The following is an 18885-nucleotide window of genomic DNA, read 5'->3' on the forward strand; positions in this document are numbered from 1 at the left end:
AGATTTTGCGTTGCTGTGGCTGTGGTATAGGCTGGCAGCTATAACTCTGATTTGACCCCTAGCCTGGGAACTTCCAGATGCTGAGAGTGCAACCCTAAAAACAAACAAAAAAAAGGGACACACATTGGCGTACCTGTTGTGGCTCAGTGGTAACAAACCCAACTAGTATCCATAAGGACCCAGGTTTGATCCCTGGCCCTGCTCAGTGGGTTAAGGATCCAGCATTGCTGTAAAATGCAGTATAGGTTGCAAATGAGGTGCCACTGTGGCGTAGTCAGCTGGCAGCTGTAGCTCCAGCTGGACCTCTAGCCTGGGAACTTCCATATGCTGTGGGTGCAGCCCTTAAAAAAAAAAAAAAAAGACACCCATCATGCGGGACATAATTGTGGAAACAAACAGCAGGTGTTGACTGGACTATCTCAATCACTGATTTAGATGCCCGTGGTAAAAGCCTGTCTTCTAATGATACTAACTGGAAACAAGTTGCTTATCAATCTACACTGCCCAGACTTTCAACACTGCCACCTGCATCCAACATTATTCTGAACATGTTGACATATCCATCACAGACTGAGCAGAAAGTAAAAGACCCTATGCTTTTGATGTAGAAGTTGCGACTCATGCCAGACTTGTGACACATGCCAAAAAGTTGCCCTGTTTGTCTCACAGCGAAGGAAGCCACATCATATAGAGCACTGTCTTTGACTGCTCTGGCAGACCGACTACACTAGACCTTTGACCCCATCTCAGGGCTATCAGTGATGCCTTGTCACTATTGGCACTTTTTCAGGTTATACTGCTGCAGTTCCATTCTGATCAGTTGGCTCTGGCTAAACCACTGTGGCTCTTGAGATTAAGCAGTGTCATGTTTAGCTTTCTGGACCATCTGCAATCTGATAATGATGCATCGAAAGCTACTCAATAATTGGCTGTTAGTCAAGGTATTGTTAGACCTTTTTTAAGCTCCCTACTATCCACAGATACTGACAGTGTAGAGTACTGCGGCAGCTTCCTCAAATACTGGCTCCAAAAGATTTTTGACTCTACTTCCCTCACTTTCTCTTCGTCCAAAAAATTTTAGTAAGGCAGTTTGATCATCAAACTTGGCTGTCCTCAGAAAAGGATCACCTCTTTTTGGGTGCCTTCTGGGTAACGATCAAGCCAAATGGATTGGGGGGAAGTTACAAAAACCTAAGTGGAAAATCAGGGTCTGCCCTGACCATTCTTAGACAAGATCTTTTTCTTTCTACCTAATGGCAACCCTGGGACAGCCTGGTTGGTGCCTCTTCTAGGTGACAGCTTGGTAGAAAGTGGGCCTAGCAAATTCAAACTTAGTTCTAGTTCAGCCATCTGGATCCCCTTACTGAAAGGATATCATCTTTGATACTAAGAATGAGCACTTGGTTGAATATACTGCTTGCTAAGAACATTTATACTGGCCCTTGTGAGCCAATGTGGGAGACATAATGGGTCTCTTAGGTTTTATAAAATGCCTTTGTCCCTGACTATTTCAGATGAAAGGCCTGGGTAAGGGGGGAGATGATTGGAAAAGAGGTGAATATAGATACTAGAATGGGACACATTGATTTTGTGGCGGTGGAGGGAGAGCAACCACACTAGAACATGGAGAGAGAACATCTCAGACTCCAGAAGGTATGGGGGAGGAAGTGATATTAATAATCTCTGTCCTTCGCAACTGCTCCTAGAGCCTTCTTCAGGTAGGAAAAGGCTCTCATGCAGCTCTTCCCAAATGCTGCAACTTTAAATTGACTGCTGGATCTGTCATCCCGTGTCAGAAGGCTCTAACCACAACTTGATCATTTCCATTAACTTTACCAAGAAGTATTTTGGAAAGAGCAAGGAATGGCCTTGCTCCTGCATGTCCCATGCAAAACACCAGATGTCTGCCCACTACCATTTCCAAAGCTGCAAATCAGTTCGTCAGGTGGCTGACAGCCACTCAGCTGGCATCCAGGTGCTCATGATAAACAGAACAGATTGAACTGCTTGCCCTCAGACATTCCCTCCAAAAACAAGGACTAGACCTGATCATTCTGAGCTGAAAAAGGGGACCCTGCCTCATGAAGGTCTCACTTAGGGGGCACAAACAATTATAAACAGCACGTTCTTCCGAAAGAACCTATGTGCTCCTGGGACTGTACTTCTTGTATGGAAGCCAAGTACTAAGGTCCTTCCCTCCCAAAAATATGCCTTACAACTCTGAGGTGGGAAGAAAAGAGCATCCAATGTTTAGGGAAACACCATCACTTTAGTTCTCAGATGGCTGTGAAGATCTCTCCTACATAAGGCTTGGGGGAGCTTCCTGGAGGAATCAGTGACTCATTTATACAAGTTCAATGGGCAGTTTTCCCTACAATGGGAGTCACCTAAATACAAAGATGGTATAAAATGTGTGCCTTACTCAAGACGATGTGATCAATGACACCTCTTGGGCTCTGCAAGGTATTCATGTCAGCCTCAAATCACTGGCCAGGGTTTTAACAGAGGCCAGACTTACTGTAGACTTCATCTATGTGGACCAATGCTGAGACTGCAATTTCTAAAACATTTTGCTATACTTAAGATTAATGCTTAGGGCTAAGTGGAAAAGTCAACACAGAAACTAGAGGAGAAAGTTACCTGGCTTTCTAGGAATTTGTTCAGTTGGCTGAGTATATTTAGGACTTTAGGGGAGTGGGTACATAGTCAAGCTTAGCACCACAGGGTGGCCACATCCTACTATTTGGAGGTCTGCTGATAGTTGTATTAATTAAATCCAGTATATAAAAAAATTGAATGGATTAGGTCCCAGTTCCTATTGGTCAGATTAATCAAGAGTGGTCAGGGGTTCCCGTTGTGGCTCAGTGGTTAAGGCATCTGACTGGGAACCAACCATGAGGCTGCAGGTTCAATCCCTGGCCTTGCTCAGTGGGTTAAGGATCCGGCGTTGTTGTGAGCTGTGGTGTAGGTCGCAGACACGGCTCGGATCCCGTGTTGCTGTGGCTCTGGCGTAGGCCAGCGGCTAGAGCGCCAATTTAGACCTCTAGCCTGGGAATCGCCATATGCCGCAGGTGCAGCCCTAGAAAAGACAAAAAGACCAAAAACAAAAACAAAAACAACAACAAAAAAGAGTGATCAGAGTAGTGTACTCAAGGGAAAACCCACCGGAGGCTAAAATAGTGTAGAAACATGCATATTGTCAAAGACATCTGCACATGAATTCCTGTTTCTCTATGTCTTATAAACAAGGTTGTTTGTACAGCAAATGGCCTTAGAAAATTGAGCCTGTCTTCCTCCAAAGTGGAGGGCAGGTTTGTTTTATGTCCAGAGTAATAAAGAAAATGGTCACTTAGGGCCACAGACTGGGCAGGTTTGCTTACAGTTCATTATAAAAGATTTGGGTTTCCTAAAGCCCCCAAAATTCTCAACTATGATGTAAACCACTGTGAGCATAGCTTACCCCAAGGCCACTGCATCATTCCCTATGGGACATAGGGGGTAGGAGGCAAGAAAAACTGACATGAACATAAAGTTCATGCTGCCCAGTATGCTGTGAGAGAAATAAAGTCCTTTCTGACTCAGGAGTTTCACGTCTTCTGCCAGCACCCATAAAACCGTGGAAGGCCAACTCATTATCTTGAAATAGGATAAAATCTCACACTCGTCACAGTTCTTGACAATAACCCAATTTAAAAAATGGGCAGAGATTTGAACAGATACCTCACCAAAGATAAAAGGATGGCAAAAAAGCACATGAAAAAATGCTCAATATCATTAGTCATTAGGGAAATTCAAATTAAAACCACTACATACCTACCAACTTGGCTAAAGTGAAAAAGCCTGATCATACCAAGAATTAGTAAGGCTGTGGAGCAGTTGCAACTCTCATACACTACAAGTTGGAATGTAAAATGGTACATTACAAAAAATAAAAGGGTACGTCACTGTGGAAAACAGTTTGGCAATTTCTTTAAAAAGAAATTAAACACATCTACCATACAACCTAGCTATTCCACTTTTAGGTATTTACTGAGAGAAATAAAAGCATATGTTCAAAGACCTGCACGTAAATACACACAGCCACTTTGTTAACAGCCAAAAAATGGAAACAACCTGAATGTCCATCAAAAGGTGACATATCCACATAATGGAATAATACTCAGCAATAAAAAGGAACCCACAACAACATGGACAAACCTCTACAGATAATTTTAAATGAAAAAAGTCAAACACAAAAGACCACACACTATAGGAATCCATTTATATGACATTCTAAATAAGATAAACCACAGTGATAAAAATCAGATCAGGGGTTGCTGGGACTGGGAATCGGGGTTAATGTAGAGTCATAAGAAAACTTAGGGTGATAGAAATGTTTCAGTGTCTTGACTGTGGTGGTAGTTACTCCATTGTGTACAATTAAAATTCAAACTCTACATTAAAAACGGCGAACTATATTATATGCAAATTACACCTCTAAAGGCTGGGGAGGAAAAAAAGGCAATTGTTGCTTTTTAACAAGTAACAGGGGCCTTCTCATACAGTTTTAAGTAAACAATGATGCAATTTCAACAAAATAGGTCCTAGTGCTTTTTTTTCAGTGTCATTCAAAAAGTTTCCAAAATACTCTACAAATCGTTGAATACTGCAAATGTGAGAGCACCTTATTCACCTTCTGCATGTGCAAAACAGTTATAATCTTCTCTATACAGATGCCTTCACCAATAGATTTAACCACAAATACATTATGTAGGCTTTATTCCTAAATTGTATAACATTATACATAGGCAATTATGAACAGCCACTATGTAATACTCCTATCTTCCTGTTTCCAAAGAACTCAGAGTATACTGCACACCTGACTGGTTTATGAAACAGTTCGACATGCTACTTTACTATACATTTATATTGAAAAGAACTGATGGTTGTAATTACCACAAGGATTTTAGTCTTATAATAATAAATCTTTTAAAACGTTCTAAATAGGCCTGGGAAAACAGCTGTACCCAGTTGTTGTTACCCAATGACTAGACACATGATCTCAATTAAATGCCTCCCAAATCCAACTTGGGCCATTGTCATAGAATATGTTCTGCTGCTTAGGACTTTCCCTAGGGTGAGAAACTACTCACTACTGTAAGGAGGAAAGCGACAACACAGAACATGTTTTCAGAAAGTTCTCATGCAGGATTTAACCACAAATCTGGTATGGCCCTATCCACACATATTCCCCTAGTCTACCTCATTTTGATAAGGAATGACCTAATTAGATACATATCTTCAACATACCTCTATATTGCTACCCATGTCTCAGCTCTTTCTATAGGAGAACACTGGCCTGGTTTTAACTGGCATGCACCCATCCATCCATTCACAAATGTTTACTGCACCTACTATGTGCCAGGTACCAAGCATCAGAGAATATATACACATCAAGCTCTTGTTAGAAAAGTTTAATCTTTTATTTTTTTGCCTCACCTGTGGCATGTGGAAATTCCCAGGCCAGGGACTGAACCTGCACCATAGCAATAAACGGACCCACAGCAGAGACAACACCAGATCCTTAACCCGCTGAGCCACCAGAGAACTCCAGAAAAGTTTTATCTTGAACTCCATTACCAAACTAATTAAAAGTTCATTAGGTGAAATAATGTTTTTGGATAACAATTCAATTATTTCTTAGAGTTATTCTAAATTGTATCTTTTGACTGAACCACGCCAATGAGTTAAGACAAAATCATCTTGTCCCAGGTGAAACTGATTTTACCAAAATGCACTTTAGCGTTATGCCAACTGCCCATATTTGAGGGTCATAAGAAACAGAGCCAGGAGATACCAACAGCAATTCATATTTAGAGTATTATGTGCCAGATTCTATGCTAAGCTCTTCATGCATTAATTCATTTAATCCTCACAAATAATCCTCTGTACAAAGTACTATTATTATCCTCATTTGACAGATAAGGAAACTGAGCAGTTGACAGGAGGTGGAGGAACTTCATTAAGGCCTCACAGTGGCAGAGCTGGGATATTATAGAAGTAGCCCCACTCCAGAGCTCCTGTTCTTTGTCACTGTAGGAGCTCCTGTTGTGGCTCAGCAGGTTAAGAACCTGACATAGTGTCCATGAGGATACAGGTTCAATCCCCGGCCTTGCTCAGTGGGCTAAGGATCCAGTGTTGCTGTGGCTGTGGCATAGGTCTCAGCTGCAGCTCCTATTTGATCTACAGCCTGGGAACTTCCATATATGCTGCAGGTGCAGCCATAAGAAGAGAAAAATTTACTGCTCTTTGTCACTGTATTACAATGCCGCTATTATTACGGAAGATGACATTATTCATTATATCATGTAATGATTTCCTAGTAACTTCCTACGAGAAACTGTATTTTAATACCAAGAATGGCTCCTAAGCAATTGATTTGTCCTAATCTTATAACCACAAGTAATGTAACTGAGGGTTTTTCCCCCTTTCTCTTTGCACCAGATGCTTCAGAACTCAAGAGTTAGACTTAGTCCATCTAGCAGGTATACAAGCTTAAATAGCATGTATTTTGACCACATATTTCTAACTTCATTGATTATTGCCTCCACTTGGCCTATTTATTGCATCTTCACCGATTTCCTTATTTACTTTATTTAATTTTATGGCCTCACCCACCTGTGGCATATGTCAGTTCCCAGGCCAGGGACTGAATATAAGCCACAGCTGTTGACCTATGCCACAGCTGCAGCAATGTCAGATCCTTTAACCCAGTGCACTGGGCTGAGGGTTGGACCACACCTCTGCAGGGACCCAAGCTGCTGCGGTCAGATTCTTAACCCACTGTGCCACAGTGGGAATTCCCTAAACAGTTCTATGTTAATCTTTGTAAGCCAAACACTTTTTACAATAAGTTTTGGTACAAATAATTAACTTGAATCCAGAACTCCTTAAAAGATACCTAATCTTGCTTATTTCATTGGCCACAAAAGACGCTCTTTCAGTTAATATTAGCACAGTTTCTACATAAGGATAAGAAATCAAGTGTGAGGTTAAGAACAACGAGTAATTAAAGAACTTTATAGATCCTTAAGTACATATTCTTAATTTCAAAATGTCAGTTCTTTATGGCATGACACACACAATAAATGCTTGACTAACAGGTGAACACGACAGAATATAACTCTGTGCCTCAATAAGGCAATCAGTTCTTTATGGCATGACAACAAATTCTTGACTAACAAGGTGAACATGACTGAACAGAGTTTTATATCTGTGCCTCATTTATAAAGTAAGTAATTTACCTGACTTCAAGGGCTTTGATAGCTTCTAGCATTTGTAGAAACTCTGCTGCTTTCCAAACATCATTGGCTTCTTCTTCTCCTTGTATCATTAATTTTGCTGTGTATGTGAATTCAATCAAATGACGAAAGGCCATTTTACTAACACCTGTAAAAAAGATGTGTATTAGCACATATTCATGTTGATTCAGATCTTGTAACATTTAGTATCTGTATACATATGTAAGGCCCAGTGTTTGCAACTTGATTAACATATCATTTCAGAAGATAATTTCCTGGCAGAATTCTCATTTACAGTACTAATAATATTGTAGCCAAGTTTCAGCACTAACTAGCAAACCACATTTAGACTTTCCCCAAAGACTTCCTAAGGTTCATAGAAAACAGTAAACTCTATCACTCGAATATATGAATGGGCTAACTACACATCAGACATGCTGTGTTTCCTTCCCAGGCAGCTCTGTCAACTCAGCTCCAAACGCATCAATAGCTTTCCACAGCTTATTAGAAAATAGAGTACCACTCCACCTTTATTTCAAGGTCCTTCACATTATTTTTCCACTCACCACTATTTTCCCTTCCAAATTTTAAACTATATCAACCCATACCATATACTGATCCTCAAACAAACCCTTCACTTTCTAAGAACTTCCCTGCCTTCCTTAACACCTTCCTTTCTGAAGGCTTAATCACTCTATCTCTGGACAAATCCCACACCTTGAAAGCCCAATTTTAATGCTCTTTCATGAAACCTTCTTTAATACGTCCCTCAGGCTAACTTTGTACATAGTATGATAATTAAAATTCATGAACACTCTTGACTGTAAGCTACTTGAGGGAAATGATTGTCCCTATACCCACCTCCCAATATTTAACCACAATGTGTCCTAAAATTCAGACAAAGTAGATAAAAATGAATAAAGGCTAACACCACTTTCAAAATTAAGCTTCCATGATTCCAATCTTTCTTTTTCAATTATTATTATATATTATTATTTTTTTGTCTTTTGTCTTTTTAGGGCCGGACCTGTGGCATATGGAGGTTCCCAGGCTAGGGGTCGAATCGGCAGAGCTACAGCTGCCGGCCTACACCACAGCCACACCAGATTCAAGTTGCATCTGTGACCTACACCACAGCTCACAGCAACACTGGATCCTTAACCCACTGAGCAAGGCCAGGGATCAAAATGGCAACCTCATGGTTCCTAGCCAGATTCGTTTCCCCTGCACCACGACAGGAATTCCCCAATCTTGCTTTACAAGTTTTTTGTGTTTTTGAGTTTTGGCCCAAAATTACCTTCTAGTTCTTTGAGCTCTTCAATGCTATATATTATTGTTTTATTCTGTTAGTATAGGTTATGAAAAGCTATTGACAGGAACAAAAAGAAAACTAGTTCTTATAGACTTATGTTAAGAAATGTCCAAGACCAAACTGCACATAACATGCACAACTGCAAATACAAACATTTTTATGTTCTTCCCATGCACTTTATAAACCTGTGTCCATCAGAACAACAGAAAGAATACTGGCGGAGGAGTTCCCACTGTGGCACACTCGGTTAAGAATTCAACTGCAATGGCTTGAGTTGCTGCAGAGCCACAGATTGATCTCCAGATGCAGTGGGTTCTGCCACTGCTGCAGCTGTGGCGTAGATGCAGCTGCCACCTGGATTCAATCCTTGGCCTGGGGAACTTCCACATGCTATAAAGAATACTGTTGAAATATTCACCATCCTGTATTTGTATGAAAAAAAGATATTATTTAAGAAGTCAGAACTTTTAAGTTTTAGTCCAGGCTCTCCATGACCTGTGTGATTTGGGGCAAAATCAGAACCTCTGAAGCCTCAGAAGACTCATCTTCAAAATGCCTGCAAACAATTAGAATACTGAGAAGCACTATAAAATATAATGCAATATGACCAAGTTACATACTACCAAATAAGCAAACTAAAAATAACTAGATTTACTGAAGGCTAATTTTACTTGGGTCCCCTAATATTTTTTCTTCAGGTTCTTCTTTATCACATGAGAGTAGCCAGAGGAATAGACAACTAGATTTTGCTGGTTTTCTTTTTTTCTTTTTTTAAGGTGTTTTGACTATAAATGTGCAACAAAAATCTTTCCTAAAAAAAATGTTTAAATTTTTCTGAAGCAGAATGAGGTTTTTACCTTTTTTTTTTTGTCTTTTTAGGGTCACACTTGAGGCATACGGAGGTTCCCTGGCTAGGGATCAAATCAGAGCTGTAGCTGCCAGCCTGCGCCATAGCCACAGCAATGCCAGATCCGAGCCTCATCTGTGACCTACACCACAGCTCAGGGCAACGCCAGATCCTTAACCCACTGAACAGGGCCAGGGATCAAACACACATCGTCACTGATACTAGTTGGGTTATGGCTGAGCCACAATGGGAACTCCTGGGTTTTTTTGGTGGGGGGGGCAGGGTTTTTTTAATTAAAAAAAAAATTTGGTTCAGTCTGCGGTGTGTGGGAAGTTCCCAGATCAGGGTTCAAATGTGAGCCACAGCAGTGACATGCCAAATCCTTAACTGCTAGGCCACCAGGGAACTCCCATTCTTTGATTTTTTAATCACACACATATACATGCCTGCAATATCAGGCTCAACTCTAAACACTTTACAAATATAAATTCACTTAATCTTAATAACGACCCTATGAAGTACTATTGTAATCCTTATTTTACAGATGAGGAAATCAAGGCAGAGACAAATAACTTGCCAAAGTCGCATAGTTATTAAGTGATAAAACTAGGATCAAACCTAGATGGCCTGACTCCAAAGTCCATGACAAAGATTTTTAAATAGGACAATGACAGAAAATATTTCTGCTTGGAGGAGTTTGAATACCCATGGTCTAATTTACGACAGGACTACAATTTCTCACACATATTTCCCAAATCCCCCAAATCTCTTAAAACCAGAAGTTTTCCCATTAATATGGCAGCAAAATTCTTAACTCACATGAGATTATTTATACTCTTTTTAATATACTTAGAGTATATATTAATAAGCTATGTTGCTTATTATTAACATGTTGGCGTATTTGGTTATAACAATATTGTCCCAGATCCCACTGGGAGTACTGTGTAATAAACATACCGCATTACCTTAGAAACTTCTAAAAATTTGTAACTTTAAGAAACACCTGGCCTCCAAGAATTTGTGGACCTAGTTTCGAATCTTGGTTAATCAGAATCACCTAGACTGAAGCATGGAGCCCTGATCTCCAGAATCAAAACTGCGACAGGGAACTGTTTTTTTTATAAGCACCCTAGGCTCTTTTTACGTGGCCAGTCCAACAACGGTTCTAGGAATAAACCACTTGACCTGACTAATTAGCTAACAGGAACCAAACTGATAATACCTGCCCAGGTAAGGGAAGAGTTGGTAGACGACATACAGCTGCAAATGCATCTGTACTCAATGAAGACTAGGTTTGGTAACTTTCAAATTTCCACCCATTTTCTCAATTCCTTACTCATTTCATAATATACATGTGCAGAATACCATTTTTCTAAGAATATTGTTAAACACCTTAATGAGTCATTTTTCCACTTAGGAACAGGCAAAAGAGGGCAGCATTCTGGAATTTTTCTAGTCTTAGGGAATTCCTCAATTGGTGGAAAACTACTCAATAAGATGTATGAACAAGTGCTTGGCTATAGGGGCTAAAATTTTGGACTCATGGTAGACTTACTGTTTGAGAGAAACTAGGTACTTAAGAATCTGTGGTTTCAGGAGGAGTAAAGAATAGATTTAGAAAACTGGAGGCTCAGGTTAGGAGAAGGCTATTGTGTTCTGACCAAGGGAATGAATGAAGGTTGAAGATTTTATGTGGTGTGAATCCAAGTCACAAAGCTGAGCTGGGATGCAATTAGCTTTGAAGACAACAATTTTGTTTTTTTTTGGCCACACCTGCAGCCTGCAGAAATTGCTGTGCCAGGGATCCAAGCTTCACCACAGCAGCAACCTAAGCCACTGCAGTCGCAATGCCAGATCCTTAAACTCCTGTGCACAAGAGAACTCCAAGGCCAATTCCGACTTAAGTCAAAGGTGAACCTGTAATCCTAATCGAAGGTAACATACTTCACCAGGGACTGAGAAAACAGGGCGAATGCTGGCTCAGCTCACGTCTAATGATAGTTTATATTCACATAGCATATTACAATTTAAATTCCTTTCATAGACATTTGCTTTTATAAAATCCTAAAAGGCAGTGGTTCTCAACACTGGCTGTACACTCAACCCGTCTGAAGGCAGTGTTGCCCTAACTCTGCTGTATTCGAGAATCATCTGAGGATTTTGTTCTAACTCAGAAGGTCTACGGTGGAGCCTACAGAGTCTACAGTTCTAACAAGCTCCCTGGTGATACCTACGTATTATTGGTCTTGAGACCACACTCTGAATGATAAAGATCTAAAGAACTTTTAAATACAGAGGCTTGGATCTTACCCTCAAAGACTGATTTCACTGATCTGGAGAAAAGGCCTGGTTATTGGTACTTGCAAAAGCTCCCCTAATGTTTCCAATGTGCAGTTAAGGATGAGAACCATCGCTATTTTAGAGATAAGGGTTCCAGTTCTGGCTGGGATGGATAAAGCATACTCCACTCCATCTAAAAATCCTAGACAGAATACATAAAGCAAATACACAGGGTCTCTGAAAAAGAAATAGTAGCCAGCAAAGACAGTGGAGAGAAATCAAAACTCAAAGGACAGCAGTGAGTTTTCTGGTTTTATATTTTTCCTTCCACATATCCCAGATTGAAGACAACACAACTCCCCTAACAGGGCAGCAGATGCAGACAGAAAAAGCTCCAAGAAAAACTCTTTTCAGGCTACAGAACCAGAAAAGGAGATAAAGAAATGTACGAGGGAAAGTGACTGGTTTTTATTCCGAACTCTCTCAGCCCTGAATCAAAACAAGCCCCAGTTCTGATGCTGCACACCTGTAGCTGACTGCCACCAAGCAGGCATCTAAACTCTAAGAGAAAGGTCCCTCGGCTTAGAACTAGGAAAGAGACCCTCATCTCAAGAGCATGGAGAGAATTCTTGTTTTCTTCTCTCACCACTTTATCCAGGAAAAGGATCCTTTTGCAGGAAGTATACCACAGCACAGAGAGGCTAAACCCCCAGATTTCCAGCCAGAGGACCTGCAAAGGGAGCTCCTTGAAGGTGAAATACAGAGGAAATCAAGAGGAGGAGCTGGAGAAAGGTTGTTTAAATCCTTTTTTCCCCCTGACTTTTGTCTTTTTAGGGCCACATCTTCGGCATATGGAAGTTCCCAGGCTAGGAGTCGAACTGGAGCTATAGCTGCCTGCCTATGTACGCTACAGCACAGCAACGCTGGATCCGAGCCACCTGCGACCTACATTGCAGCTCACAGAAACGCCGGATCCTCAACCCACTGAGCAAGGCCAGGCATCGAACCCGAGTCCTTATGGATCCTAGTCGAGTTTGTTACTGAGCCACAACCGGAACTCCCAAAGATCCTTTAAATCTGTGTATGTAGTTTTGAGCTCACCAATAAGCTGCACACATGCAGAAATGACCTGAGGCAGCAGAGCTAAGGCTTTGGGAACACACTGTCCTATGGACTACCACCAGGTGGGTACACCTGGGACCTGAACAAAACAGCAAAGGTTTTGAAAACTAAATTAGAATTGGATGCACAGTCCACACGAGGCAGTCTGAACCTAACCAGGTTGACTGCCAGCTAAAACAAACAAACAAACAAACAAACAAAACAGAAAAGCAAAACAAGCACTCCAGAGGATTCTAACACCCAGAGTATTAAAACATGATTTTCAAAGTGCCCATAACATAGTCCAAAATTACCTGACATCTTTTTTGTAGATTAAAACAAAAAAGGAAGCTAAGATGTTCAGTGTTGTACAACTGACAAACAGTAAAGCTGGCACTACAACTCAGGTTTTCGAAGTTCATGCCCAGGACTTTCTCTACAGCCAGATAACCTAGCCAGAGAGTATAGCAACCCAAAAGTTAAGAGCCTAAGAGGACACTGAGCCAAACTGATTCCTTAAACCTGAATCTGGTAAATAACAAAAACAGAAACAATATTTTCACATTTTTTCTTACTTTCTTTAAAGACTGAAGGTTGTGTGTCCAGTACCATAATGGCCACAGCATAGCAGAAGCACAAGAGATAATCCCAAGATAGATCAGTCTTCAGAAGAGAAGTACCTACTTCTCCAGGTAGGTCAGTACTCTATGCTCCCCACCAGCGAGGCATATTCTAGCCCAGACCACTTCTCTCTTTTTTTTTTTTTTGGACTTTCTAAGATTCTGCTCAAAAGCTGACTCTTTGAAATCTTTCCTCTATCTAAAGTAGACTAAACTACTCATTCTCCCTCCTTGGTGACACCATTCTGCAATAAAAATCTCTGCAACACTTTTTGCACTCCTTTCTTTACCTGTTGCTTATCCATGATTAATTTTGCAAATTCTCTAAGGGCTGTTTTATTCACCAACTCATTTCCTGGGTCTGGCACAGTACATTATAATAAGTATTAAATTTGACAAATGGCCTCAATTTATTAGGCTTTGACAATGCACCAAACACTATGATGTACTTTGCGTATGTTATTTCAGTTTATCATTAGCACAAACCTGTTAACCCGCTTTTTAGATAAAGAGGCAAAAATACATAATTGAGGTAATATAACTTGCCTGGGGTCTTAGTACCTCAGGTAAACAAACAGATGAAACTCTGCCTTATAATAAAAACAAACACCATCTAGGCTGCTGGATTCTCACTTTATAGTAAGCTTTGAGGATTTCCATTATGCCTGTGCTCTGTCCATCACAATCAAAAGATAATCCATCTATGGGTATATCAGCTAGAATTTAGGTAAACTGGAAGTATCAAAATAAGAGAAATATTCTTAACTCTACATTTTCTTTACTCCCCTAGGCACCAAATTTTTCCGAGGGAATACTGTTTCTAAGCAACTCACTCAATAGAGAATTTACACACAGTGAAAGAGCTACAAAACCAAAACTCAAGAACACTGACCAAGAAGCTAAAATTCTGTATTTATGTAAGAAAGCTCATTTATTTCCTACAATTTTAGATTGGGGGGAGAGGGGTGGCCAATTACTGTAGCAGCGGTAAATTAAAGCATGGGAATTAACAGCACAAACTGAATCCTTTGCTAGCTGGGCAACCTTAGGCAAGTAACCTTTTGGAGCATGTTCCCTGTTGTATAAATTGGACATAAAACCACTTACTTCAAAGGACTGCTGTGAACCTCAGGAAATGCACACAAACTACATAGTATGACACCTGACACTTGGTGGTCTATTATTACAAAAAGTGAGGTATAAAAATTTCTATTTCAAGATAATATCTAGTGGATGACCCTTTCCATCCCAGACCTTCTATAGCCACTAGAACTTTTTTTTTTTGCTTTTTAGGGCTGCACCCGAGGCATATGGACATTCCTAGGCTAGGAGTTAAATTGGAGCTGTAGCTGCTGGCCTATGCCACAGCCACAGTAACACAGGATCCGAGCTGCATCTGCGACCTACACCACAGCCCACGGCAATGCCAGACCCTTAACCCACTGAGCAAGGCCAGGGATCAAACCTGCATCCTCATGGATCCTAGTCAGATACATCATCCGCTGAGCCATGACGGGAACTCCTATATCCACTAGAACTTCTGAATGCTACTTCAAGTCATCTTTCCTAGCTTTTTCCATATTATGGCAGCCCACTTCACACTGTGTATATCATCTGCAATGTTGCAAGGAGAGGCCTGCAGCAGCATCTCCACTAGTCTGAAACATAAACCCATGAAATAAGATGGAAACTCACGTTTAACACATGTTTTCAAAAGACAATGGCTACTGGTTTTCAGCAATGAAAAAGACTCCTTTAAGGAGTTCCCATCGTGGCTCAGTGGTTAACGAACTTGGCTAGTATCCATGAGGACTCAAGTTGAATCCCTGGCCTCGTGCAGTGGGTTAAGGATCTGGTGTTGCTGTGAGCTGTGGTATAGGTTGCAGACGTGGCTGGATTCCGTGTAGCTGTGGCTCTGGCGTAGGCTGGTGGCTACAGCTCTGATTTGACCCTTCGCCTGGGAACCTCCATACGCTGTGGGTGCGGCCCTAAAAAAAAAAAAAAAAAGACTCCTTTAAGAAAACAAATACCATTTAACATGATTTTTTCCTGAAATTATCTTACCAAACATGTTACTAAAAGTAAGAATTCTCAGGTGTCAAAAGAACAATTTGTCCAGTCACCTAATGGGAACAACTGATGGCTGTTTCCCATGGTATCTTGCTACATTAACTGCAGAAAACATCAAATTATGTTTGCTAAATACTGTATTTAAAATAAAATAAGCATCTACCTTCTATCTCCACCAAAGGTTCCTGAGTAAACTCCTGAAAGAATTTGTAGAAGAACTTGCTGCAAGCAGCCAAAACAGCCTTGTGGGCCTTAAAATGGTGTCCTAGAGGAAAAAAAGAAAAACAAAATAAAATCATCCACTGTCACAAAAACCAAGTATAAAACATAATATAAAATTAAAGTAAAACAGATCTTTCTTTATCAGCCGCACCCACGGAATATGGAAGTTCCTGGGCCAGGGACTGAATCTGAGCAGCAGCTGTGACATCTGCCACAGCTGTGGCAATGCAGGATCCTTAACCCACTGTGCCAGGCTGGGGATTTGAACAGGCACTGCCACAGAGACACCACCAGGTCCTTGACCCTCTGCGCCACAGGGGGAACTCCTAAAATAGATCTTTCTTAATGTAATTATAAAACTATACTCTGGCAGCTATCTTGACAAATTTTAATCTCAATTAGACATGAAGCCAGATCTTTACCTCAAAGGCCTTAAGTCAGTTTTTCATAGGCCATCTCACAATATTTCAGAAAATAAAGGAACCTCCTACTGCTTAAGTCAAAGCCTTAAGCAATTCAGTTGAAATTACTAATATCAATACAACCCAAAAGGTTATATACATCACTGGAAAAGAAAAGAAAAAGCCACAGAATAAGCACCAAGCTGGATGTGTTTACTATGGAAAACATTTTAATATGCCTAATATTTGGAAACTCAATCTACAGCAAACCTATTATAAAAAAGTTTGCCTTAGTCTATTTTCACTAAATAGGAAAAATACTCTAAGTATTCCTCCATTATAACAACAACTCCCAAGACTGGTAAAAAACTATTTTATTTGGGGGGTTAAAAACCGTTGTACCAGTGTTACAAAGTCATCTCTCACATTTTCCCTCCAAGACCATGTGGGAAACTAGAATCAACACTCCCCAAATGACTCCTGTGAGACTTCTCAAAGCAGTTTATCATCAGAGCTCCACTAACCAAACATTTGGAGACATCCTCCCTATCCCAATACCGTCATGGTGCACTAATGTGTGCAATGGGAAACACTTCAAAAGGCTGCAAGTTGTTAAAATGCCATGTTTATGTTGAAAGCGTGACCAGCCTTCTGCAGCATGGTCTACCGTGAGGGGACATTTAAGTGCACACGCCCCGCAGACTTTAGATAGAGTCCTTAGAAGGTGGGTAAAAAAGGCGGGTGGAGGAAAGGGAGATGAGAACTGAAGCCACAATTCGCTCCTCAGCCCACCACCGTACCCACCGTCGACAATCAAGGTGATGTCAGTAAACCGGTCCTGCTCTCGCTGTTCATTCAATCGGTCCAGGATCATTTTATGATGTTCAGGGAACTCCTGAAGGCATTCCATCGTCTCTTCGGCCTCCATGGCCGTCGGGTTGCTCTACAAAAGAGGAGCATGATAATGTACACTCATGAGCTCGGGCTGAGGAACAAAACCCCTAAAGCATAAAACAACAACAACAAAAAAACAAAACCCAGCAACGTGAAAAGAAGGGGGGAGGGTGAGGCAAGAGGAGAGGAAAACGAGTGAAGAAAGAAAGGCGAGCCGGGCGGCCGCCGCGCGTAGGGCGCCGGAGCCGCGGCCGCGGGACTCCAAGCCTGACCTAATTGGAGTCGGGAGACGCGAGCTGGAGCGGGGTGGGCACAGCGCCGGAGGCTCCGGGCGCTGGGGCGCGCAAGTCCGGCAGGGGAGGGGACCCGACAGCCGCCGCGGCCCTCTAACGGCCCGCCAAGCCCTTCGGCCCGGCCCTGGCTTCCACCGCCCCGGGACCCGGTCCGGCCCGCGGCCCACAACGACTCCCGGGTCGCCTCTCCCTCCCCCGCCCTCCCTCTTCTCCCCCGCCCCGACCGGGCCGGCACTCACTCAGGGAAGGAGGAGCGGCCCGGGCCTGCGCGTCACTTACGTCGACGTGCTGCGTCACCGCGTCGTGCTCCGGCTGACGCGGACGCCTACTGAGCGCCGACCCACTGAGCTACGCCCCCACCCGCCCTCTTGTAGTGGCAGGGCGGAGCTAACGGAGAGGATTTGGCGCTCGCGGAGCCGAGGGCGCCAGCTCTGGAAGGAGGAAGCGCGGGTGTGGTTGGGTTGAGCCGGTATAGGGCCTGGCTTTGTCCTGAGTGGAGCCCCACCTTCCACCCACGCCCACGTCTGATTCCAGGTGTGAACACTTCCAACCCGGACCTCAGAATAAACTCGCAACCGGTTCCCAGTGTGCTTTTGCTTAACCGCCCCCAGTCCCGCCCCGCCCCCTTCCCTCCCAAGGCCTAGGTCCGGCCGCCTTACCTAGCTCACGATCCTCCCTCTCTCCTTTCCGTCCCCGAAAGCCTTTCCTTCTCTGCTCTCCCCTCTTAGGGTGTAACTCGCCCCACGCTTTTCCCTACCCCTAAACGGCGCCTCGCCCGCCATTTCCTGCGAGTGTCGGAGCTCTCTCCGCTTGGGTCCGGCCGGCGCACTTGCGCTCGCTCCGAGACCCGGGTGGCCGCCGCGCCGGCTGCGGCGGCCACGGGCGCGAGCACGTTCCGGCCGCCTAGGATCTTCCTCCCGGGTGCCCGCCCTCTCAGTCCTCGGCGAGTAGCACATGTTTGCTAGGCTCAGGACCTGCATCTGCTCGGATTTTTACACCTAGTACTATTACTGCAGCTCTCTGTTTCCCAATCTGCGCGCTTGAAGAGGCCGTTGACCCATAATCAGCTCACGTAACTGAAGTCATTCATTCATTCCTCTGAAAAAATGACTTTTTGAAGATGATATGATCAAGGCTTAGTCTTTTCTCTCAAAAGGAAGATTGGGATTAGGGAAGAATTTAGTATTGATTAAGGGTAAATGTAATTATTTCATTAGTCATTTATTGAGAGCCAGCGTTGTGCTAAGGCACTGTTTAAGGGACTGGGAAATCCAACAGTGAATAACTCATATGTAGTTTCCGCCTTCCCAATCTTAGTTTATGGAGGAGACATTTTGAACATTTAATTGCATGAGTGCTGACTACCGAGTGTTACGAGATGTGAAGAACAAGATAATCTGGGAGTCAAGGAAAACTGGTGACCTATAAGAAGCAATATGAAGTTTGAGTGTTCTTAGCCAAGAGGCACCAAGGCTACAGCATTCCAGGAGCTGAAAGAATGTTACTAGACAGACCCACAGGGGCCTTGTAAAAAGTGATGAAGATGTTAGATTTTCTTATAGTCA

At 42.5% G+C, this 18885-nt stretch overlaps 1 protein-coding gene across 8 annotated transcripts in view; it reads right to left on the reverse strand.

Moving 5' to 3' along the window:
- ZNF131 (zinc finger protein 131) overlaps nucleotides 1-18216 on the reverse strand; it is a 32916-nt gene extending 14700 nt beyond the window's left edge. For 2 of the 8 annotated variants that reach the window (XM_047766215.1, XM_047766189.1), the window contains exons 1-5: nucleotides 18078-18191; nucleotides 17560-17751; nucleotides 16938-17076; nucleotides 15674-15775; nucleotides 7284-7428 (exon numbers count right to left, since the gene is read on the reverse strand). In XM_047766215.1, the coding sequence (XP_047622171.1) occupies nucleotides 7284-7428; nucleotides 15674-15775; nucleotides 16938-17061 (371 nt within the window). In that variant the 5' untranslated portion in view covers nucleotides 17062-17076; nucleotides 17560-17751; nucleotides 18078-18191. Of the gene's footprint in view, nucleotides 1-7283; nucleotides 7429-15673; nucleotides 15776-16937; nucleotides 17077-17299; nucleotides 17752-17979 lie in introns of those variants that run through there. The other 6 variants (XM_047766235.1, XM_047766206.1, XM_047766198.1 and 3 more) reach the window with 5 other exon arrangements.
- Between the last annotated feature and the right edge of the window lie 669 nt (nucleotides 18217-18885).

This window comes from Phacochoerus africanus, chromosome 1 (genome assembly GCF_016906955.1).
Source record: "Phacochoerus africanus isolate WHEZ1 chromosome 1, ROS_Pafr_v1, whole genome shotgun sequence".
NCBI lineage: Eukaryota > Metazoa > Chordata > Mammalia > Artiodactyla > Suidae > Phacochoerus > Phacochoerus africanus.